Source organism: Saccoglossus kowalevskii, chromosome 4 (genome assembly GCF_978046115.1).
Source record: "Saccoglossus kowalevskii chromosome 4, keSacKowa6.1, whole genome shotgun sequence".
NCBI lineage: Eukaryota > Metazoa > Hemichordata > Enteropneusta > Harrimaniidae > Saccoglossus > Saccoglossus kowalevskii.
Genome location: NC_140644.1, coordinates 9,807,665 through 9,832,768, shown reverse-complemented (window position 1 = coordinate 9,832,768; position 25,104 = coordinate 9,807,665). Strand labels below are relative to the sequence as shown.

The following is a 25,104-nucleotide window of genomic DNA, read 5'->3' as shown; positions in this document are numbered from 1 at the left end:
AGCCGAAAATGAACACGTTTTGCAATTTGCACCAGACTGTAGTGATAGTAGAAAATGTATTAATTTAAATAAATTTTCCGCAAATAATGAATTTGAAGCGTTTTGAGTAAATCCGATGGGATCTATGTTTCATTAATCAACAGTTATTGAGGAAAAGACACATATGGGAATTACCAAAGGGCTTCTGAAAACATCTTCATTCGATCTGTATATAAAGCATGTACTGGTAAATACAAAACATTCCCTGCTTTCTGAAAAATGATTTTAATCTTATTTACTTTATTTGTTCTTGTATAAAGTTATGAAAACTCAGCAAAATGTTGTTTTTTTAAACAGGGGATGCTTGCTCACTTTAAACTGAAACGGGTGTTTCTATTCTTCTAATAGGGGTGTTTAACTTACCACCGACTCTTCCTTGTGACATCAGAAATGCCGGCACCAATCCATCTAAATTGTGCTGTAAATGTGGCATATAATGTAACACTGATGGTAATTGTACATTCTGTCCATCAGCCAAGTATCTCTGTAACCTCTGCCTTGTCTCTTCAACTGCAAAATGAATATATAAATAATAATAGTAAATATACTATTACCCCCACGCCTATAGTCAGCATAACATACTAGTATATGGTGGATTAAAGTTACTTTTGTCAATTTTGTTTTTCATAGGAATAAGAGAATTTAATTCTATCTCAGATTGGTTAAAGAGTTGTTAACAGAAATAGATTTTCGTAATAACTTATATTTGGTATTTTTTACAGTGATACATACATGTACATGAATGACATTTTATACGTCACATACTTTGTATAAACATCTGTAAACAAGCTATTAGCCAGCCACCTCTGTCTGCCTGCTTGCCATTTTAGACAGGCAAAAAATTTCTAGCTTTTAAATAGCTATAAATATTTAACAAAAAATAACTATAAGTCTGTAGCTGTATATATAGAAAGAGAAGCAAGTATTATCTTGCATTTCAGTATAGATTTTAGACTGGCACTATAACCGTGATGTGTAACATGGACTCCAGCTGCTTTAGTGCTAGAATAGACTTATAAGGGACAGTGATCAAAGTCAATGAATTCATACTATTTACTGATTGAAAAAAGTTATTATTATTTATATTAATATGAATAATGATTTCAGCCAATGCACAATCTTATTTTGTATAAATCACATGAAATATTGTAATGGTAGTTAAAATGTAAGAATAGTTACAAATTACCAATATAGAATAAATATATAAATCCTTAGAAAGCTACAGCAGTCATACCAAAATGTGGTCAATATGGATTCCACACAATGTATTGCGGCAAAACTGTAAATTGACTATACAGTTAATTAAAAATAATTAGAGCAATATACAACAAAATGAGATAATTAAATTACTTGCTTTGTGTTGCTGACTGGTAATGGTCATGAAAGCGAGATGTCGGCTGTTTTCGTATGTCAAAATGTAATTTGCTAAATATGACTTTGAGTTTGGCAGGGAGTCTGAGTACATACACGATTATCCAAAGTCAACATTACAATCAAGAGCAGTAGTTATTAGATATCATGACATTGTGAAGATTGACAGTGGAAAGAACCAAGTCAACAAGTGTACAAAAGGACCGGTTATTGAGTGAGACTATCCACTGTGCATGGTATCGAGGAGTGCGAAAATTAGTGCTGTTGTTGTGAGTGCTTTGTTCCCCATTTAACTGACATCTACTTGAGATGAGGAATCAGACTTCTTCGAAACCGGAATTCGGTCGCAGTTTACAATGTGTACATATAAAATACTTATTGTCTATTTACGTTAATTCAAACGCACGTAGCACGACTGTAACACTTTGAATGAAATAAATGAGGATTAAACAGAACTTAAATATAAACCAATTTATCCACTTAAACTAATAGAAGTTAATTAGAGATAATCATCATTTTTTAATCTTCTCCAAAACCCTTAGTGCATATAGCGAGATTAAATTGCATGATTGTAATTGTACCTATCTAACTGTGCCTTAATAGGTGATTTTTCGTTCACCTCGAAATCTTGCATATTGCGTGACATGCGCAGACCGAACGTCTGTCACAAAGATCGAACGATTTGATTTTGAATTTATGTTTCTTTTTTATAGCTCAATGTCGTACTGGCGATCCTTGAGAGGGGAATATTGCATTGAGACACCCTAACTTTATAGAAATTAATCATCATCTAATGTGTATAGCAAATTATTAACGTGGAAATACCCAACAATATTTTTGCATTGACGAACTCCACACGATGTCCGGAAGTCACTACAACGCTATGACCTTTGTTTGTCTCGTTTTTTTCGTTCAATTTCACGCATAAAGCGGGATCTCACAGTCAACAGAAAATGGTCTATTGCTACCATACTGCAGCTTTCATGTACCCTATCATTTTGTCTTATTTGCACCACACATTATCACATTATCATTCATCATATTTGAATCATGGCTTTATCATTTTCCAATTTTTTCCAATTTTTCCAATTTATTGCTTTTGAATCAATATCCTGCATATTTAATGGATTTTGCATCATGCCCATTAATCTTGTTTGGGTCATGCTTTTATCGCTTTGCTACCTGTCTTGTATCTGTCTTGCAAATATTTCACACATTTTATTCACCATCGCATTTTTAGTTCAAAATGTATACCCCAAAATGAAGAGGGCATAAATATCAGCACATTGTTACGATCACCATACATCTGATATAAAGACAATAAATTTACCAAGGCTGAGAAAGTACATTTAGAATTCTGAAATGAGAAATGCATTGTATGTAATGTACGCATAATATAACTCGGCGATGTCAATGCGATAAAACATGACACGAATGAGTAAATCCATGTGCGTGGTTAAGTGCAAATTTTTAGTTATACTGGATAAAGATCAGAGAAAGCAGTTACCCTTTTGACCTTTAATCTTTAGACCTTTGAGGGCCGTATTTTTTTAATTTGTATTCGCTTTTCCACAATTTTTTGTTTGTTTTTAAATCTGAAAAAAATTATGCTGCTATCATTTGTAGGAAAGGTGACAAAGGTTGACTATAGTGTTCACAGGATTTAATAATGTCTTTAGCATAAAGGAACTAACTAAGGCACTAGTATAATATAATAACAGAACTTGTATTGAGCAGGAGACTGAGGATAATTAGAACTCTGATATGATCAGTAAGTGGTGGGCTATAATACCAAAAGATGTCAAACAAGACAGTGTCAAACAATGAACATCAAAAATGAAAATTATTAACATTATTATAAATAAAACACAATATACTTCATTTAAAAACATTATTCAGCAATGGTACTAAGGCAGAGCATAGATGGAGATTGCTGTTTACACCAAGGGAGATGTCGCAAGTACACATAACTGGGTATATGATAAGTCTGTGCATGGATTGGAGTTTAAATATTATTAATTTATTGACTAGTTATAAATTGGCGCAGATACAAATATGAACGAACCTTGGTGATAGCAACTATAGTCATCCGATTATCTTAATTTGTATAAACTTAAATTGTCATTCAGTGAAAAAATATTTAACAAGTGCAGAAATTAAAATCAAATAAAATTACATTCATTAATTTACCGGGTATATTACAACTACATGAATCATAATAGTTATATTTATTTGAATAAAAAATATATTTGGTGAAAATACATTTTTTATTTGCTTCAGTGTACTATTAACATTACTGTTATCCAAATAAACTTATTTCTGATCTAACATGAGGCTTTGTGCACATCAATAAACAAAATTTACGCTACCTTCTTCTTTTGGAGACACAGCTATAACAAAAGAACATGAAAAATAATATTGGATCAAATTGAGAACAAATTTAAACCATTGAAGCAACACAAATCATATTGATGCAGGCATTATCAATATAGGGAAAAAATTTCACTATATTAATAATACAATGCCACGGCCATATTGGAAAAGTTTACTGTTGCTTATGAATAACAACATACACGTACATGTAATGGTTAGTCATTAGAGCGCCCTCTGTAGTTGATTTGTACTCCAAATTACAGGTGATCGATCCTTCGCGAAAGCTTTGACAAACCTCACCGATGAAGCAGCAAAGATTTACCATATCGTGTGTGTAAACACAGGAGCCTAATATGACGTATGCAAATTTATAGACCACCTAATGCACGAATCTGATTGGCTGATATGGCTATAAAGTATAATATTTAGTGAATGAATGTCAATCATTTTACCATTATTAGAACGTTTTCCATGTTAGAGATATTATACGCTATAACTCAAATTGGTGACAGGTAAGATTCTCTATATTGTGACTGACTGGAAATATAATACTGAATCATTTAAAACATATTGTGTTTAAAATTAATTAAAATTGTGTAAATAAAACTTTATATTTTGCCAGGTTTTTTTTTTCAAATACAGGATTGTAACACACAAAATAAGGCTGTTTCACAAAAAAATGATTCAAGATTGGACAGAATAAATCAACAAACATTGTCATGCGGTTTATGACAAACTTTCTTAAAAATTATGAATAAGCTTCCACACGTTTCTTAAGATGTATTCACAAACCAAGCTAATGTATATAGTGGAAATCTTAGGGTTCATAAGGATGTCCATACCACATCTGGAAGAGATGTTTATCATCGTATATATATATTCAACAATTCATCATCACAGACACAAATATGTACATTATAGGAACATCACTCATTGGGTTTATGGGAAGTATCACTACGTAATAGAAATAAATTACTAAGTAATTGAAAAATGAACATTAATGAAAGCACAAAATCATTACAGATCAGTAATTAATCAGACCGTCTGTCTCCAGTATGGTTGCACTACAATAATCTGATGTATACTTAGAAAGGAAAAAATATACAGTACTTAATTTTATTGGATTTCATGCTGTGGAGAATGTTTGAGTTTGAGGAAAGAAATATAATTTGGATTATACACTGGGTTTTAATTTAGTACTACCGGTAAGTCATTTACATGGTTATCAGAAGCTAAGCAAAAACATAACATTTAATGGCTAATTCATAGACATTGCTATGCGTAGTATGGGACCCACATCAATATACTTGGTTGTGTCAACCATGCAATGTACTCTCCAGAATTTTGTTAACAAATAGACAATAAAAAAAAATGTATTTGATAATAATTGTGCTACAGAACCAAATATGCATATAGCAATGGTTACAGCCTTTTTTACTAATGTACAGTTGAGCTATTTTCATAACTCTATTTTAGTATTTACTCTATTTTAAAATCTTTCTGCACCATTACTCACAAAAATTAAAAAAACGAATTAAAATTGATTTGTTACCACGAGAACGCACATAAAAACTGCAAGGAGGCAATGCACCCATGTTTAATACCCTGTTCAGAAAGAACACTGCCATGAAAGATAATTGATATATGGATGGTATAAAAGCACAAACAAATGCACTGCTAAGGACCATTTATGATGAATACTGGCTGTATAATATAAATTTGAATAAACTACCAAACACCATTTGACTTATCACAATGCCCAGTGAACGAATGCCATTGGAATAGAATTCCACAGTGAGCATTATGTTTTATGACTTGTACAATCATTTCCCCGCTACCTGTCACTGAATAGGTTCAGGTGCCAAATTGTAGTCATGGTAACGGTACTATACATGAACTATTCAAAATATAGATCTGCAAACAATAAATTGAGGGGAAAGTACAAAAGTTCATGATTAAACTAATGGGCATTATTAAGGGTTTTTTATAACCAATGAAAACTTGTTTTTATTCGAATGTATGTACATGTAACCACAAGGGAAAATGATGCAACTCCAAGAGACTGTGATATACCAGTAACACACAAGGGACTATATAGTAACACAAGGTTTTTTTTTCAGAAATATTTAATAAATTTTTCTAATGGATGTTAGAGTTTAAATTAACCAATCTGGAAATGACATTGTGACATCAATGTTAGATATTGATGAGATAGTTCCAACATTATCCAATCAGCAAGCGACTCATTTTAAATAAGTAGGCAGCTGCAGTTGCTACGTAGGCATATGCATGTATTTCGGGCATGGACAATGTTTAGCTTTCGGGTCAATCATTATTGAGTATTTAAATTTGAATGAGAGCTGATGACAGCTTTTACAATTTTATATAAATACGTTTGTAAGCAAAGCCCCGGCTTTGTGACTTTCACTGTATTTGACATCATTGAAGCTTAATATAGCTCAACAAGTTTATACTAGAAAACTTTGAAGTAATTGATTAGTTTTTTCCACCATTAAAGAGCCCTTGAAATAGCTTTAATGAACAGCTTATGTATACCCCATAGCTTACTAGTATAGCCTATACACACTCCACTATACGCAACAGGTTGGAGATATATTCATAATTTTCAGACATATTCATGTTAATTTATAGCATTTTTCTTCATTCATTTGGCAATACATAAAGAATATGCAGCGTTTCAAATATCCGTCACTTTTACTGTGTAGTCGAGTCAATCAGCAACACAATAAAGTAGTGGTCAATTCAAGACAAGTTTTGCTTATTTACCCACCAGTATTGGATAGATACGTTGAAAGCACACATTCAGACATTCTGATCTTTTACAATAAGAAAGTTACAATATAAAAATCTCATTAGAATATGACTCTAATAATAACATTTGATGTGGGATTATGTATACATTTCGGCTTTTATGATCAAAGTTGCAATATTGTTCGAGCACTACACACGCTGTATACGTCGCTATGAGTCCCATATTGAACAGGGAGGGCGTGACGATCGTCGCCTTTTCACATAACAAGAAGAATTCCAAACCATTCAGTTACCGCTTATTTGGTTAAAAAATCTCTCAAACATACTTATTTTCTACTCATGTTAGCTCACTTACTTTTATGAATAAATTTTATCACAGGTATTGCAACTAACTTGTAGTATCAGAAAATATTAATTACTGTAGAATACTTTATTTTCGCTTGGAATTATTTTTCGCTATTTTCGCTGAAGGGATGATTCCGTGAAAATAAAATCCAGCGAATATACTTTTTTTCCTATATTTCACATTAAACTCATCAAAAATCAGTGAAAATAAATTCCAAGCAAAACGCCCCAAAAAGCCTTTTCAGCGAAAATTGAATCCAGCGAAAATAAAATATTCCACAGTAATTAGGTTGTAGTTGGTTAGAAACGTTCAAAGTTAAATAGCTCCATGGATTTTGCATTGTTTCCTATGAAACTTTCAGACTTTACATCGTTTTATCAAAAGACATTAAATAAATGTAAAACACTTTCTTCATTTCTGGGTTAGCAATTTGATGGTACCGAGGTTAGTACACGTACTCAAATAAACATAACTAATATGGGTGGAATTATAAAAAAGTAAAACTATACTCTTGAATAGATTATATGAAACTATTTTCAGAAAATCCCACTCACTTACCCGCTCATATACATAAATACATGTACTTAAATCTATGTCAGAAAGCATTTACAGTGTTATATATCAGGCTGTTTATAAAGTTAGAATTATAGTCAAATGTAAAAATACAAATTTTCTTCAATTTTACATTACGTGATAATCCATGTATCATGGATGAAAAAATTGAAATAAAAATACCAGAGCAAAATATAAAGTTATGAGAAAATAGATACACACAATGGAGTGAAAATAACATTTTTGTTTTATGGCATATTATCAATGTTTGCAAGGAAAGAATATAACATAATATATAAAAAAAAACGTTGCTCAGTGATATACAAGAAATAAATTACATGCATTCTACAAGGTATCTGTTGTCATTGTTATGCAAAATGAAATGCTCTTTTGATAATTCATAAAATTGTCGAACATGCATACAAGACATATAAAGCAAAATACAAATGCAATTTTAAAGGCAAAAATATAACTCATGTAAGCCCAAACAGAAATAATGAAAAAATATTTGATAAAATAATAATTATCTACCAATACTGCCTAACGTTCAAATATATTTTTATCAATAAACTCACAGTTGACATTTCTGTTTTTAAGATTTTATAAAGGTATATGTCCTAATACTAATCCAATATGGCAAAGTGTTGTATGTCACGCCTTGATAACATGAACCACTGCTCAAGGCTGAAGCAAAGTGACGCCAGTATGGTATAGTTGTAAAAGCTTTTACCACCTTCGTATAGCATAAATTGCAACTACTCAACACGTACACGCATGGTGGATATATGGCGAAAAGGTCGTACCATCATTGACATATATCACTCAGAGACTTAAGGGCAAATAGTCTAGCCTGCTTTTGATATTTACATACCTACTATGTGATATTAATTCTAATACAATACATGTGCATCTGTGATTTTTGAAATATGAATTTTTCAATAATTACATTTATTGTATGCTAGGTCATTAAAATACAAGCCATGTTTATAGTTTTGTTTATAGTAATATAGTTGGAACAAGCCATGCATGGCACAGTCCCAGTTATTTATCGAATTTAAGATATATAGTTTTGTTTATAGTAATATAGTTGGAACAAGCCATGGATAGCACAGTCCCCGTTAGTTATCGAATTTAAGATATATAGTTTTGTTTATAGTAATATAGTTGGAACAAGCCATGCATGGCACAGTCCCAGTTATTTATCAAATTTAAGATATATAGTTTTGTTTATAGTAATATAGTTGGAACAAGCCATGGATAGCACAGTCCCAGTTAGTTATCGAATTTAAGATATATAGTTTTGTTTATACATGTAGTAGTATAGTTGGAACAAGCCATGCATGGCACAGTCCCAGTTATTTATCGAATTTAAGATATATAGTTTTGTTTATAGTAATATAGTTGGAACAAGCCATGGATAGCACAGTCCCCGTTAGTTATCGAATTTAAGATATATAGTTTTGTTTATAGTAATATAGTTGGAACAAGCCATGCATGGCACAGTCCCAGTTATTTATCGAATTTAAGATATATATTTTTTTTTATAGTAATATAGTTGGAACAAGCCATGGATAGCACAGTCCCAGTTAGTTATCGAATTTAAGATATATAGTTTTGTTTATAGTAATATAGTTGGAACAAGCCATGCATGGCACAGTCCCCGTTAGTTATCAAATTTAAGATATATAGTTTTTTTTATAGTAATATAGCTGGAACATAAACATGTCAGGAATATGATTATGATGATTGTTTAACATTTAAATGATTGACATTTGCATCTGATCATCAAACAAGTATTGAGAGATATTGCTCTGAAACAGCATTCATTAAAACAAAATCAGCCATTTTGAATACATGTATAATGAATATATAAAATTTGAACATAGTCAGTCAAAGCATGTCAGAGATACATGTATAGCTCTAGAAGCCCATTCATTAAAACAAAATAGCCACCAGTCAGCCATTTTGAAACCGATCTGAAAAATAAAATAATGTGCATCAGGAACTCGTAATGTCTAATTTATGTACTGAATTTGAACAAAATCCATCTGTAAACAGCCGAGAAATGCATGATTTTGATGATTTTTTAGCACAAAAATGGCCGCCATTCGGCCATCTTGAATCAAAACGTGAAACAAATTGATGTGCATATGTATAATATCATGTATGATGTATGTGTGAATTCTGATTGTGATTGGGTTAGGTGTGTCGAAAATACAGGTCCAGACGCACACACGAACACACAGAGGTCAAAACATAAGTCCCTGTTTTCGGACTGCATCCTATTAACTTGCTTTAATCTAAACATATATGTAAACCCCTGTCACATATACTAGCACATGCACTAATATGACAAATATTGTATTGTACTCTGAATCATTAAAATACGACTGAATATTTTGACGACAGACACACTTCTGTCATTAAGTAAGCACACATGTTCAACTAATAGAACATGTGATAGGAATGGCCTTTGCAAGCAGTTTAATCATTTTACATTATTAGTCAACAATGCACAAAACATAAAATGTACTGTACATGTACTTCAACTAAGGAAATTTGGAGAATGGGGGAATTATTATAAATAATTTTTCTGGTACATGTAGATGCAGATATCAGTAAAAGATGTCTTTTTTGTTTTAGTTTAACATTCACAATCTCAAATATTATCCCAACGTGGCAGTGTGCGTGTACAGTCAAACCCATGTTATATATATAAAGACCACCTCCCTGTCCATAGTGACCATATTTGGACAGGCCCTGTGTATAAATATCACCACCTGTCTTACATGACCAGTGACAACAATTTTTACACTGGTTTAGTGAAATGATTAATATTCATCAATTTGTATGGCGATTTCTGATTAGATTTAATTCCAAATGAATTAGTAAACATCAAACCAATGACAACAGTATTTTGCTCCATGAACCTTTTTTCAAATAAGGGAAAAGATATAAAAGATAAGGCATCCAATGATGAAATCACAGACTATCTTGTTTTTCATGCTTCATTATAGCCACGATACCACTATGGGTTGGGTTTCTATAGAAATAGGTATGGATATACATTTGTGATACTCTCCATTTGAATTCTATTTTAGTTTTAATAACCAGCAGTAAGGATTGACAAATCACTACCAAAGTTAGATTTAACCTTTTCACCACGAGAATTCTCAACCCCAATTTTTCTGCATTTGTTTGTAATATTCTTTGATATTTCTGTAAATGAACCCTAATTTTGGAGCCAACAGAGATTTTCAGTTTTTACTCAAAGAAATTTGGTTATTTTTGCCCCAATGTCCTGAAAGAAAGACAGTGCAGACTATAAATGGGACTATTTTCTGAATTTTTGATGAAAAAAGAGAACTGGTTGGTGGTTAAAAAGTTAATGCAAGCATTAAGCAACTACATGTACATGGTTAAAATAACCATACACTGTATATAGAAAATATCTCATGATAAAGCCTACAATATCAGATTTATTAAACAATTTTCATTTGATCCAAGCCTTTCGAAGAAATATAGTTATTTATAGAGCCATTCCTATAGTTACAGGAGATATATTGCTAACATAATTACTAATTTTGGAGTCATTTCACACCATGGACAGATCATAATTTGTGAAAATTGTCATAAAAAAACAAATTGAATTTGCTGTCGGAAGAATTTGAAATGATGACCCAAATATATGCAGCTACATTGTATATATTAAACCTGTTTTTTACCAACGTCTAAAATTACCAAAAATATTCAAATTTGTATTTCAAGAAACATTTGGGATGTCATGATATCAAAAAGTTAAATCTGCTTGTATAGACCAATCAGAATGCTGGGATAATTATTACATAGTATGGAGCTATAGAAAATAATTACACTGCTTTATTACACTGAACTGCCATGATATATGGATATAGGATAAAATGTATTATTAAATTATATATTTTATTTCTATATTGAAGTGCCAGAGACATTATTGCACGCCATAGTGTTTGAAATTGGTTCGCAAGTAAAACATAATATTCGTTTGCATGGAATCTGAACATGAGCGTCTTTTATGCATTAATTATTCATATCTTTAATTACTAGCTACATTTGTATTTATTATTGTAGCGACAATTCCATTTGATGTGGATACGACTAATTAAATATATAGTGAGTGCATCTCAATCTCATTTCCTGAAAGCACTATATAAGCTGTATGTATTTTAATCAGGGGGGGGGGGGATGAGATACTATTGAATGGGATGCGAGTGAAATGACTGATCAGTATACAGTATAGTTTAAACCTAACTTAACATTTAGCAAGCTTTGAGGTGCCCTAAGGCTAGCTTAGTACATTTGTATGTCTTGAAAACCATCATCACAGGGGTATATGACAACTATGCAGAGTAATCAAGCCTAAATATTATCAAAGGCGAGTGTAAGAGTGATAACAGTTATAATTAAAAAAACAACTTATATTACACCAATTAAATACTATTACCAGTTTGAATATTATTGCCATAATTTTTATCACCATATATTGCCTACGTTTATGTATTTTTCCACTACTTGTACATGTACATCTTTGTTAATTTTCTATTGCCTATTATTCCCAATCAAAATTCAAATCCAAGAAAAGTAACTAAAGAATAGGCATTTAAAAGTTACAGGTACAACATGGTCATGGGAAATTTCAGAAAACTGGGGGCATGTTATCGCCCCTGTAAACAGGTTATTTTAAAGTCCAAACAACAAATACTTAGGGAACCCAAACAAATTTTTCAATTACGAACCTGAGGCAATTTGATGGTTTAACCATATGAAGTATTTGTTTCCATGGAAACAAGTAAACCTATTTATTTGATGGTACATGTACCTTTTAATTGTAGTGCTTTTAAAAATGTTCACCAGAATCACTAGTGTATGTGTGTTTGTTTGTTCATTCCTCAAATAATATCTGTATACAGTATCAGCAATTATACAATTAAAACTGTTTCAGGAAGTAATTAAATTAATCCTGTACATCAATATAAAAGATGTGATGCGTAAAAGATTAGTTCACAGTGAGAAAGAACTCAATTACATGTAGGTAGAGTTATTGGAGTCGCAAATTTATTCTATTTTGGCTTGATTATCTGTGTCGTGATTATTTTGCGGTGTGCCTAGGCTTACACAAGGTTATTTCCATTCTTTATGATATACCAAAAATTTCAAAGCCTTGTAATGGTATAGGAAGTGCGCCCTCATATCAGGGCAAACATTTCCGGTAACACGCCTGGCAAAGGACGACTGATTTTCATCAACCAAAACAAAACATGTTATTTTAAATTACATGGTGTGTTTAAGGTCACGCCCTGGTAAAATTGTAATTGCACCTATAAGGCGCACGATAGGCTTTTGGTTATGCGGAAGAACCACCTGAGATTGCGAGGGTGTATTAGCCACAAAAGTCGTACATGTATCCAGTCCAAGATTAATATTCTGGATTGAGTTTTACGAGTACAAGTGTATTAATGACAGGCTGCTCAGCCAACTCTGATTTTTAGTTTCATTAAAAACCCGTCATACTGTTTAATAATAATGCAATGCTGGTCAATTTCCTAAACGTATATCATTTTGAAACTTTTAATCTCATACATTCTGACCCTAACATGACAAAAAAAAAACGCATGCATCATGTTTAATAGACAATTACTGTGACATGTGTTGATTGAAATATGCTACAAAAGGAAAGACATACAAATTATAGAGCCTGAAGCACACAGACACTAAAATTTATTTGCAGTCACAGGAGGGGTACATGTATTTATAACTCATGGTTTTCTATGGGAACAGACAGAAATAAAGTTGATCTTCAAGGGAAAAGACAACCCCAACAAAAATCCCATCAAGACTTACTCAGTATTAAAATCAGGTGAAGGGTGTGAAGAGAGAATCTACCTTTGAAGGCCACCAAGGCATATGCAATCGCCTTCATGGTTACCCAGGTAACTCAACTCATTATTAAATATGAATTTTTTTTTCAGATACATGAAGAATATTGAAATACATGTATATGGTACTGTAACTTGCACTATGGTCATTTTGAATAGGCCGATGGAAGTTCTAGAATTTCCGTGGTTTAGGCTACACATTTTTTTGTTAAAACCTTGCAGTTTGCAAGAATCTCGCAGTGCTGTTAACAGCAATGTTTTTTTTGTTTTTTTGGTGCAACTAAAAAAAAAAATTATTATAATTGAACTAGTGCATACACCATGACCATGTTTAAAATTGGATGTGTCTTTGCCATCATTGCTATATCAACTGTGGTGAGGAGTACTTAGCGAATGCACATGGATACCTCTATACATGTACCATGTATATGTGTAACCATTATACAAATATAGCGGTATTTCTCATCACTCCCAGAATGAATTTGCATAAATGTAGAAGATTGATTTATCGGTGGACAGATTACAAGAATTAGATACAGTACACATGTCAAGTATTACTAGGTTCTATTGAACATAGTGAGTACATAGCAATGGTCATCCACTTGAAAATCAATGTTGAAATTAAAAAGTTAAGTTGCCTGTCTATTGAATAGGTTGATATACCTGTCCTTTGGGAAAAAAATAAATACATTATTTGAAATTAAATCTTCGTTTTTGGGTCAACATATTTAATTCACATGTACAATATCAGTATAATTGGTCTCTATTATTTGGCCAGATAGTAAAAAAAATTGATATCTTTATTCACCTGCCCACAGGGACAACCAATTTCTATATTTACCTGTCTCAGCTGAAAATCTACTTGCCTGGGACAGGTGGACAGGTGGACAGGACTTTAATTTCGTCCCACGAATGCCAAATGTAATTTTAGTGGGAGAGATTGAATTGCATGATACAAGGATATTAGCTCGTCCTGTATATTTTGTTTTTATTTATTTGACACAACACTGATTAGAAATATTACAGCAGTATGGACACAATTATCAATTGGTATCAAATTTTCAGTTACAAAATAATGTATATACTGTGGAATACTTTATTTTCGCTGGAATTAATTTTTGCTGGAAAGGCTTTTTGGGCGTTTTGTATGGAATTTATTTTCACTGATTTTTGATGAGTTTAATGTGAAATATGGGAAAAAAAGTATATTCGCTAGATTTTATTTTCACGGAATCATCCCTTCAGCATAAATAGCGAAAATAAATTCCAAGTGAAAATAAAGTATTCTACAGTACATCATCCTTTAGAGATACGGAATGCACAAGCATTAATTATAGCAATTCACAGAAAAAAATGCGAAAATATAAATTTGCAGTTATTACCACGAAACAAATTTTCGAAGCTGCTTACGAAGATTTATATGATGCCTCAAATCTTGCACTGAAACGTAGACGTTGGGGGATTAAGGTTTCATAGTACCTTTAAGATTTCCCTTTTGACATCTATTGATAATGATGCAGATTTAGGTGGTACGTCTGACAGTTGAATTGATGAGTAAATTGAGAGGTAAATCCCTTGATGTTTCAGCTTAAAGAAAGCAGCAATAATATGAGAAAGCTGGAAACCGATTTTTGAAAAGCTCCCTCGATATTGGAATCACAACTCTGCAACATGACAATCAATGTATATACCCTCGGTAATTTCAAGTACTGTAAAGGGGTTAGTTATTCACTGGGTTTTAATTTTGCTTATTTCGCTGACTGGAAAATGCACTAAATTAAAACCCAGTGAATATGTAAAATTTAGCATAGAACACATTATCTAAATGATAAAACCGTGAATTTAAAACCTACTGAATATGCCTGAATCAGTAAATCAGCGAAATTTAAACCCTGTGAAAATTAGTCATTTTACAGTAGGTTTATTTAACACATTGGAAAGTTCAATACAATTTTGCAAAATATCATAGTGTTTAAATTTTATTATGAGAATTCCATTAGCATCTAAATGTCTTTCCAAGTGATATTGCATGTGAGAAGTACATTATATAATGGTATATTTGTTTAAAGCGAGGGAGTGGTCACCTGCGCATCCGTCAGATGGCCATAGCGTGTCGTTGTTTATAAACAAGCGTCTACCCATGAGCCTTTGTGTTTTAGCGTGTTTTGTTATAGATGCTTGGGACTCAATACTCACATGTGCGCAGGTGACAACCCTCTCACTTTAAATTATAATAATAAAATGTCTCTGTTATTATAATCACCTTGCAATATCTGGAAAATTTACATAGCAAATTATTGCTCCTTCCATCGATTAACAGCAGATTATCTCTTTTGTGTTTATAGGACTGAGGCAGAACAAAAGCCGAGTTTAGCACGGTTTGTTTAGAGCCGAATGAAACAACACCCTCAATCACTTGAGAATCAATATATTATTAATATTTGAGAATCTAGACGGCAACACTTCTTTGATATTGATATCTTGACAGGACCTACATTCCTTGAGAAACAGGGGTGCTTTGAGAAGAAGGCCACAACAACACTTATTCGCAATTCATTTATCGTTTCTGTGCATAAATTACTGGGTACAAATGACATAGACTTCTGAGGTGGCTTGATTTAAATGGAACATAATCTGAAGAAGATAAGATTTCGGCCTGATGTGTTTACACGGTCAGGTTATGTCGGGCCCAGTCCTATCAGAGTTCAACCCCAAGACTTTATTTCTCAGATAAAATGCTGTCATGTAGCAGTTATCTAAAAAAAATACTACGAAAAGTGTCAAGACTACATGTGATTTCCGAAAATCTTTGAATGATCAGAAAATTAGAAATTGTTTTTTTTCCCTTGAACTTAATATAAAATTGTTATCCTCAGAAACACAATTTTTCTATTGGTAAATAGCAATATGAATATAAATGAATATATTTGTTGAAAAACAGAAAGTCAACATTAATGTGTGTACTTTCATACCACCATATTACAAATGACTTTTCCACATAGTAACCAACATATGAAAAACAACACCTTTTATTTACAGGACAGAAATCAGCCTAAATGTACATGTAGGTAGAAAGTAGAATTCAATTCAATGTATTCAACATATACTCCCACATGCTCTGATAACCATACCTAAAATGACATTGATTACAAATTCTAGAGTTTAATATACCTTATGTCACTTGGGTTTTATAAAAATAATAATATTTTACCCAATCTGATTGAAATAAGATTCTAGTTTTTCTTTTCTTTCAATTGTTTCCGTTTTTTTTTTTTTTTACAGTTTTTACAGTACAGTTCAATAAAGTATATGTATAAGGTTGTTAACATAAAATTAAAATAAGAAGTATAAATGTAACAAGCAGCCTGTCGGCTGAGATAGCTCCGCTGTTAGCAATGCACATTATAATTAAAGAATTGAAGATATCATTAGAAAATGAACAAATCTGAGAGAGGTCCACATGTAGTACCAATATACATGTATGTAATATCAAAGCAATTGGACTTGCGGTTTTCAACAAGAAGTCGAAAATATCACTTTTTACCAAAAATGACAAAAATATTCACCAAAATTAGAGAATTAAAGATATCATCATGAAATGAACAAATCTGAGAGAGGTTTACCCAAGGTACATACATTTGTATACACCAAGTATCAAAGCATTCAGGCTTGTAGTTTTCAAGAAGAAGTCGAAAAAGTAATACATTGACACGGACGACGACGGACAATCACTCATATGATAAGCTCCGCTCGACAAAGTCGACAGCGGAGCTAATAAAAATCTATTATCTAGTAAAATAAAAATATATGAGTAAAATACAAGCCATACAAATACACCTGATTTTACTCAGACTGCCTATGTAGGTACCCAAGTCTCAGGAGGCTACTCAACTAAAACTCTGCTAAGAAAAATTGCACAACTGTGAGTAATATATTTATTGAACAAATTTGCAATCAATTAATAATCGTAAAGTAAATAAATTCTTGGGATTAGAACATCTACTGTATCGTATAAAAACCTTGAAGTAACCATGAATGGATAAAATTAGTGATGCTTCAGAGTAAGAAACATCAACACAAAAGCTGTGGAAGTAACCGATACATATCCCACGATCTCTGATCTATCCGGGAGAGTAATTCCTTCAAAAATTAAGAACTGTTACAAAAAAAATTGGATGCAACACTCAGATAAAGAGCACTATGTACTGTCAATGAGAATTAACATGACAGTGATCTTCTCTATCAATTTCCTATCAAATGTCTCAAGTGACCATTATCCACTTTGAAGATCAGTCAAACCAGGAAATAGCCTATTACAGACTGACGTACATGAATGAAAAAAAAAAGGATTAGGTATGATTGGGAATTGAACATCTTAACGCAGCAATAAACGTACGTACTGATAACCTGATGTGTCACACTGAGATCAGAGAATTCAATGTATAAATTAATTGATTTGTTATGTCTTGACTAATTAATTAGCTTGAATAGCCATCGCACTGTATATATGCGTACATAATTCGGGGCTGGAATTCCAACCTCAAGTTGGCATGATACGAGAAGAGCAGGCAGTACCGTACAACTCATCAAGTATCGTACTTTTATATGGATTTCTTGAAGCGCCCCACATATCACACAGTTCATGCTCACGGCCTATGTAACAAATGTGTTGTATTTGTCGCATGAGACCTATATCGAACACACATGTGGCGCAACCACTGTGGCGCAACAAGAATAGTTAGTGAATTTAAGACATGCTTTGGAAGCAAAGTCAGAGAAATCAGAAAAATTCATACATTTTGGCACATTTGTATGTATTTTTCTATGATATTTTTTATTAAAATTTAGACCTACAGGTAATGGACATAATTTCTTATTCACTACAGGTCAAAGAATATTAAAAAAATCTGAAAAAAATTATGCAGATTTTATTGGTGAAAAGGTGAAAAAAGTTCACCAGTGAGCCTTAACTGTTATCATATATCCTGATTGAAATGGATTTCCTGAATTGTCATCACTTCTGACCAAATAGAGAAAAATTATCATAGTCAAACAGCACCACCAGAATAACATATAAGTAAGCATATGTTGTAGATGTGAGACGAAATCCAACACACACAATATACGTAAGCTCAATATTTGTATACATATAATATACCAGCTAGGGTACGTACTAGATATACAACTCATACATTGTTAACCACATTGCCTGGTGATGCCCTTTATTCCTATTGATTTTGCAATTTCAGTGGAGGCTTACACTATTAATTAATAGTACCTGACATGCTTTATCCATTCACAATGAGTGTACATGAGTATTTGTGTACAAACAACAAGCTGACCACACGTTGTCTACATTCTACATGTACATGTGTGTGTGTAAATCATGTACAAACATATCGCATTGCTATACGAGTTCAACTAATCACTTTCTGTGGTTTCACAATAACAATTCAATTCAGCCTATAGTTATTTAAATTTTATATATGAAGTACAAATGAACATATTGCATGAAGAGTTTTATTAATTGTTTTCGTCACTATAGTGTGAATAAATTGTGAGTGGGAACCGAGTGTCTGAATAATAAATGCTCAGCTGTTCTTTGTGTTAAGAGACCATTTTTCGTTCACTGCAAGATCCTGCGTTATGTGTCAAATCAAACGTAAAAACAGGACAAACAAAGGCCATAATAATGGCAAAATATTGCATGGGATTAAAAAAATGAGAAAATATTTTGGGGGTATATTCACACTTACAGTGTAATAATGTGCTGTACACATTTGATGATATTCAATTTATAATGTCATAAGGGTATCTCAACACAATATTCCCCTGTCAAAGATCGGCATTCAGCTAAAAATAAATTCAAAATCAAATCATTTCATGTAATACGCAAGATTTCGCACCAAATCGCCAAACGATCATTAGTTTAATTTGTATATTCACAAATCATCCCTTAGCAAATTGGTTGAAAATATTTTACTCAGGATGCTAGGACCACACTGGGCTAACAAAAAAAGTAAGACAAGTCAATGAAGAATCTTGGTTTCTTAAACTCGGGGAAATTTACAGTCTCAATATTATTTCAATGCCACAAAAGTTTAAATACGCAGGCTTTTCTTGTTTTTATAAAATTCTAGAGCTACAGTCTATTAAAGATAGCATCCATATGGTGGAACTATGTGTACCCCATAGCCTAGAAGTTGACTTTATGTCCAATTTCTAAATGCTAAATTTCTAAAGAGTACTGTGCCCATTGCTGTGATTTTGAAGAAATAGTCCAAGCTACATGAATTAACATAAAGCTCCCAGATGAAAGAGCTCTACAAATGTAGGAACAAAATAATTCATAGTTTTTATATCACTTTTTATTCTCTTGATCAACTTTTTGTCAGTATTATGTAGTTTGCCATCTTGATGCTCCAGCAAAGGATTATGGGTAAAGTATCATATCCACTGTGGTAAGAAATTGAGAAAATCTGAAAGGCAGAAACGTTATTTGAATTTATGTGATCACTGGTTTCAACTTACCATTTTCTCTGTTGACTGTTGCATTGCTAGTATGATTATTGTGACTGACTCGGTTGTCAGTAAAAGCCACTGCTATCTGTTCCTTTAACCTGTACAGCTCTTGTGATCTAGCCTGGTTTTGTTTCTCGGCATAGCGAAGCCTCTCTAACGCTTCATTCAGTCTTTGTTCATAGATTTGCTGTAGTACTGTGTCATCTCCTGCAAAATGCAACATAAACACTCATGAGTTGACAATACCCGGTAATGTACACAGTCTCAGATTTCACCAGCTGGTAGTTGGATGGACATCACTAATGCACTTTTGACAAGAGAATTTCCAGGAATTATGAAAGTGAAAGCTAGGCTAATTGAAGAATCTAAGAAAGCATAGAAAGAACTCCCGTGTGCTGAGAGTATTGAAGACACATTAAAAATTAATTAAAAATTACTTGTACTTGAGATATTGATGGAATAGCTGAAAACTAATTATGTAAATCAGGTATAACTGATATGAACAGATTTGAGTGTAAAACTAATAAGGCCTGCGTAATGTAATTTCTATGTACTAAGTTTCATTGAAATGTGATTAGAACAAAAAAACTGTGAATTATTATTAGATAATTTATATGAACAAATTTCAACCCAAAACTAATTATGCAAATTAGGTTAATAATATCCACATTATTTACCCTAAAACTAATCAGGTCTCTGCATAGTACTAGAGGATCTATGTAGCAAGTCTCATTGAAATATAGTGATCAGTACTTGAGTTATCAGGTGAAAAGCTGAAATTAACTCACTATGCTAATAAGGTGATTAATATGCACAAATATTTACCCCCAAACTAATCAGGTCTCTGCACAGTCCTTAAGTAACTATGTACTAAGTTTCATTGAAATGTGATGATTACTACTTGAAATATCAAAAGCTGAAAATTAATTAATTATGCAAATTAGGTAATTAATATGTACTGATATTACCCTAAAAACTATCAGGTCTGTGCAGTGTCCTATGATATCTATGTTTTATTGAGATATCAATGGAAAAGCCAAAAATTGATTAATCATTATGCAAATTAGATAATTAATATTGCACAGATTTTTACCCAAAACTAATCAAATCTGCGCATTAGTTCAGAGTATCTATGTGCCAAGTTTCATCAAAATCCAATGAGTGGTTCTTTAGATATCAGTGGAACCATCATGGAATAGCTAAAAATCAGCTAATTATCATGCAAATTAATATGCATGAATTTTTACCAAAACCTAAGCAAATCTGCGCATTGGCCCAGAGCATCTATGCACCAAGTTTCATCAAAAATCAATGTATGGTTCTTGAGATATCAGTGGAACAGACACACACACACACACACACACACACACACACACACAGACACACTAACTGCAAAGACTCCCTTTTTGTGCTTCGCACACAGGAGTCAAAAACAAGCCATGCATGGCACAGTCCCCATTAGTTATCAAATTTAAGATATAAAGTTTTGTTTATAGTAATATAGCTGGAATATAAACATGTCAGGAATATGATGATTGTTTAACATTTAAATGATTGACATTTGTATCTGATCGTCAAACGAGTATTGAGAGATATTGCTCTGGAACAGCATTAATTAAAACAAAATCAGCCATTATGAATATATGTATAATGAATATATGAAATTTGAACATAATCAGTCAAAACAAGTCAGACATATGGGTCTGGAAACCCATTCATTAAAACAAAATGGCCACTAGTCAGCCATTCTGAGTCTGATCTGAAAATTAAAATGATGTGCATCAGGAACCTGTAATGTCTAATGTATGTACCAAGTTTGAACGAAATCCATCCATAAATGCCAGAAATGCTTGATATTTGATGATTTTTCAGCACAAAAATGACAACCATTCAGCCATTTTGAATAGGATCGTCAAACCAATATATCTGTCTATCTATGACATGATGTATAATGAATATTTAAAATTTGAACATAATCAGTCAAAACAAGTTGGAAATATGGGTCTAGAAGCCCATTCATTAAAACAAAATGGCCGCCAGTCAGCCATTTTGAATGTTATCTGAAAAACAAAATTATTTGCATCAAGATCACATAATGTCTAATGTATATATCAAGGTTTGAACAAAATCCATCTGTAAACAGCCGGGAAATGCTTGATTTTGATGATTTTTAGCACAAAAATGGCCGCCATACAGCCATCTTGAATCAGATCGTGAAACAAATTGACGTGCATACATTATGTATGATATCATGTATGATGTATGTGTGAAGTTTGATTGTGATTGGTCCAGGCATTTCTAAGATACAGGTCCGGACGCACGCACAGACGCACGCACGCACGCATGGACACATGGAGGTCAAAACATAAGTCCCCGTTTTCGGACTTCGTCCGAACAGGGACTAATAAACCTCAGTTTTATGTACTTTAATAAATTTTCATTTTAAAATTGTCAACTGAGTATCAAGTGTTTCCACAACTTTTATTTGGTCTTTGTATTTAATTTGATGGAACTCAGCAAGTCGGTCACATCCACTCGTCAAAGTTGCATTATCGCCTTTTATATGCAGAACACCTTCTACTGATTATTGTGATCACTAAGAAAAATTATGATGAAATCAGTTGTTGTGGCAACAAATCCTGAAAAATTGGAAAGCTAAAGTTGATCACAAATCAAACATACTTTATTTAGTTTTGAGGTTACTTCAGTTTAGTATAGAAATGTCTTTTAATTTCAGAATTCTGTTGGGTAAGATTTTTCATGAACCATTCAAAATCCAATGATGCTTCAACCTTTTAATCCTTAACCCTTAACCGTGCCTTTGACCCAAGTCAGCTTTTGTTTTCTCAAATATTTGGTGGAAAAAATTATGGGATAGAAAAGGGTTAATACATGTAGAGCTCATAGCGTCATTTATAACGACTGATCTACATAGCAAATGAGTAATTATACATTTTGTTGAAGCATTGTATGCTTATCAGCTACATGAAGCAAACTATCGACAAAGATATCACCATCTCACCTGAATTAGCATGTGACATTGCAGTACAGACTGACATGCATTGATGTTGCAGTACAGACTGATACAAAATGTATGCGGTAAGGTCACAGAATAAATGGAAATTGTGGTGACGGTAACATCGCAGTACAGACCAACATATGATGATATCGCAGTACAGGCAGACATACGGTTATGTCACAGTACAGGCAGACATACGGTTATGTCACAGTACAGGCAGACATACGGTTATGTCACAGTACAGGCAGACATACGGTTATGTCACAGTACAGACAGACATACGGTTATGTCACAGTACAGACAGACATACGATTATGTCACAGTACAGGCAGACATACGGTTATGTCACAGTACAGGCAGACATACGGTTATGTCACAGTACAGGCAGACAGGCAGACATACGGTTATGTCACAGTACAGGCAGATATACGGTTATGTCACAGTACAGGCAGACATACCGTTATGTCACAGTACAGGCAGACATACGGTTATGTCACAGTACAGGCAGATATATACGGTTATGTCACAGTACAGGCAGACATACGGTAATGTCACAGTACAGACAGACATACGGTAATGTCACAGTACAGACAGACATACGGTTATGTCACAGTACAGACAGTTATGGTTATGTCACAGTACAGGCAGACATACAGTTATGTCACAGTACAGACAGACATACGGTAATGTCACAGTACAGGCAGATATACGGTTATGTCACAATACAGGCAGTTATGGTTATGTCACAGTACAGGCAGACATACGGTTATGTCACAGTACAGACAGACATACTGTTATGTCACAGTACAGGCAGACATACGGTTATGTCACAGTACAGGCAGACATACGGTTATGTCACAGTACAGGCAGACATACGGTTATGTCACAGTACAGGCAGACATACGGTTATGTCACAGTACAGGCAGACATACGGTTATGTCACAGTACAGGCAGACATACGGATATGTCACAGTACAGGCAGACATACGGTTATGTCACAGTACAGGCAGATATACGGTTATGTCACAGTACAGGCAGACATACCGTTATGTCACAGTACAGGCAGACATACGGTTATGTCACAGTACAGGCAGACATACGGATATGTCACAGTACAGGCAGACATACCGTTATGTCACAATACAGGCAGTTATGGTTATGTCACAGTACAGACAGATATACGGTTATGTCACAGTACAGGCAGACATATGGTTATGTCACAGTACAGGCAGACATATGGCTATGTCACAGTACAGGCAGACATATGGCTATGTCACAGTACAGGCAGACATACGGCTATGTCACAGTACAGGCAGACATACGGTTATGTCACAGTACAGGCAGACATACGGTTATGTCACAGTACAGGCAGACATACGGTTATGTCACAGTACAGGCAGACATACGGTTATGTCACAGTACAGGCAGACATACGGTTATGTCACAGTACAGGCAGACATATGGTTATGTCACAATACAGGCAGTTATGGTTATGTCACAGTACAGGCAGACATACAGTAATGTCACAGTACAGACAGACATACGGTAATGTCACAGTACAGACAGACATACGGTTATGTCACAGTACAGACAGTTATGGTTATGTCACAGTACAGGCAGACATACAGTTATGTCACAGTACAGACAGACATACGGTAATGTCACAGTACAGGCAGACATACGGTTATGTCACAATACAGGCAGTTATGGTTATGTCACAGTACAGGCAGACATACGGTTATGTCACAGTACAGACAGACATACTGTTATGTCACAGTACAGGCAGACATACGGTTATGTCACAGTACAGGCAGACATACGGTTATGTCACAGTACAGGCAGACATAAGGTTATGTCACAGTACAGGCAGACATACGGTTATGTCACAGTACAGGCAGACATACGGTTATGTCACAGTACAGGCAGACATACGGTTATGTCACAGTACAGGCAGACATACGGTTATGTCACAGTACAGGCAGATATACGGTTATGTCACAGTACAGGCAGACATACGGTAATGTCACAGTACAGACAGATATACGGTTATGTCACAGTACAGGCAGACATACGGTTATGTCACAGTACAGGCAGACATATGGCTATGTCACAGTACAGGCAGACATATGGCTATGTCACAGTACAGGCAGACATACGGCTATGTCACAGAACAGGCAGACATACGGTTATGTCAC

The 25,104-nt window shown here is 33.5% G+C and overlaps 1 protein-coding gene across 1 annotated transcript in view; it reads right to left on the bottom strand.

Annotated features, from left to right (window-relative positions):
- Positions 1-25,104, bottom strand: part of LOC102807521 (alpha-1,3-mannosyl-glycoprotein 4-beta-N-acetylglucosaminyltransferase A-like) — a 73,432-nt gene that overhangs the window by 10,171 nt on the left and 38,157 nt on the right. Inside the window, exons 2-3 of the mRNA XM_085497729.1 lie at positions 19,900-20,097; positions 403-549 (exon numbers count right to left, since the gene is read on the bottom strand). Of these exons, the coding sequence (XP_085353855.1) occupies positions 403-549; positions 19,900-20,097 (345 nt within the window). The remainder of the gene's footprint in view (positions 1-402; positions 550-19,899; positions 20,098-25,104) is intronic.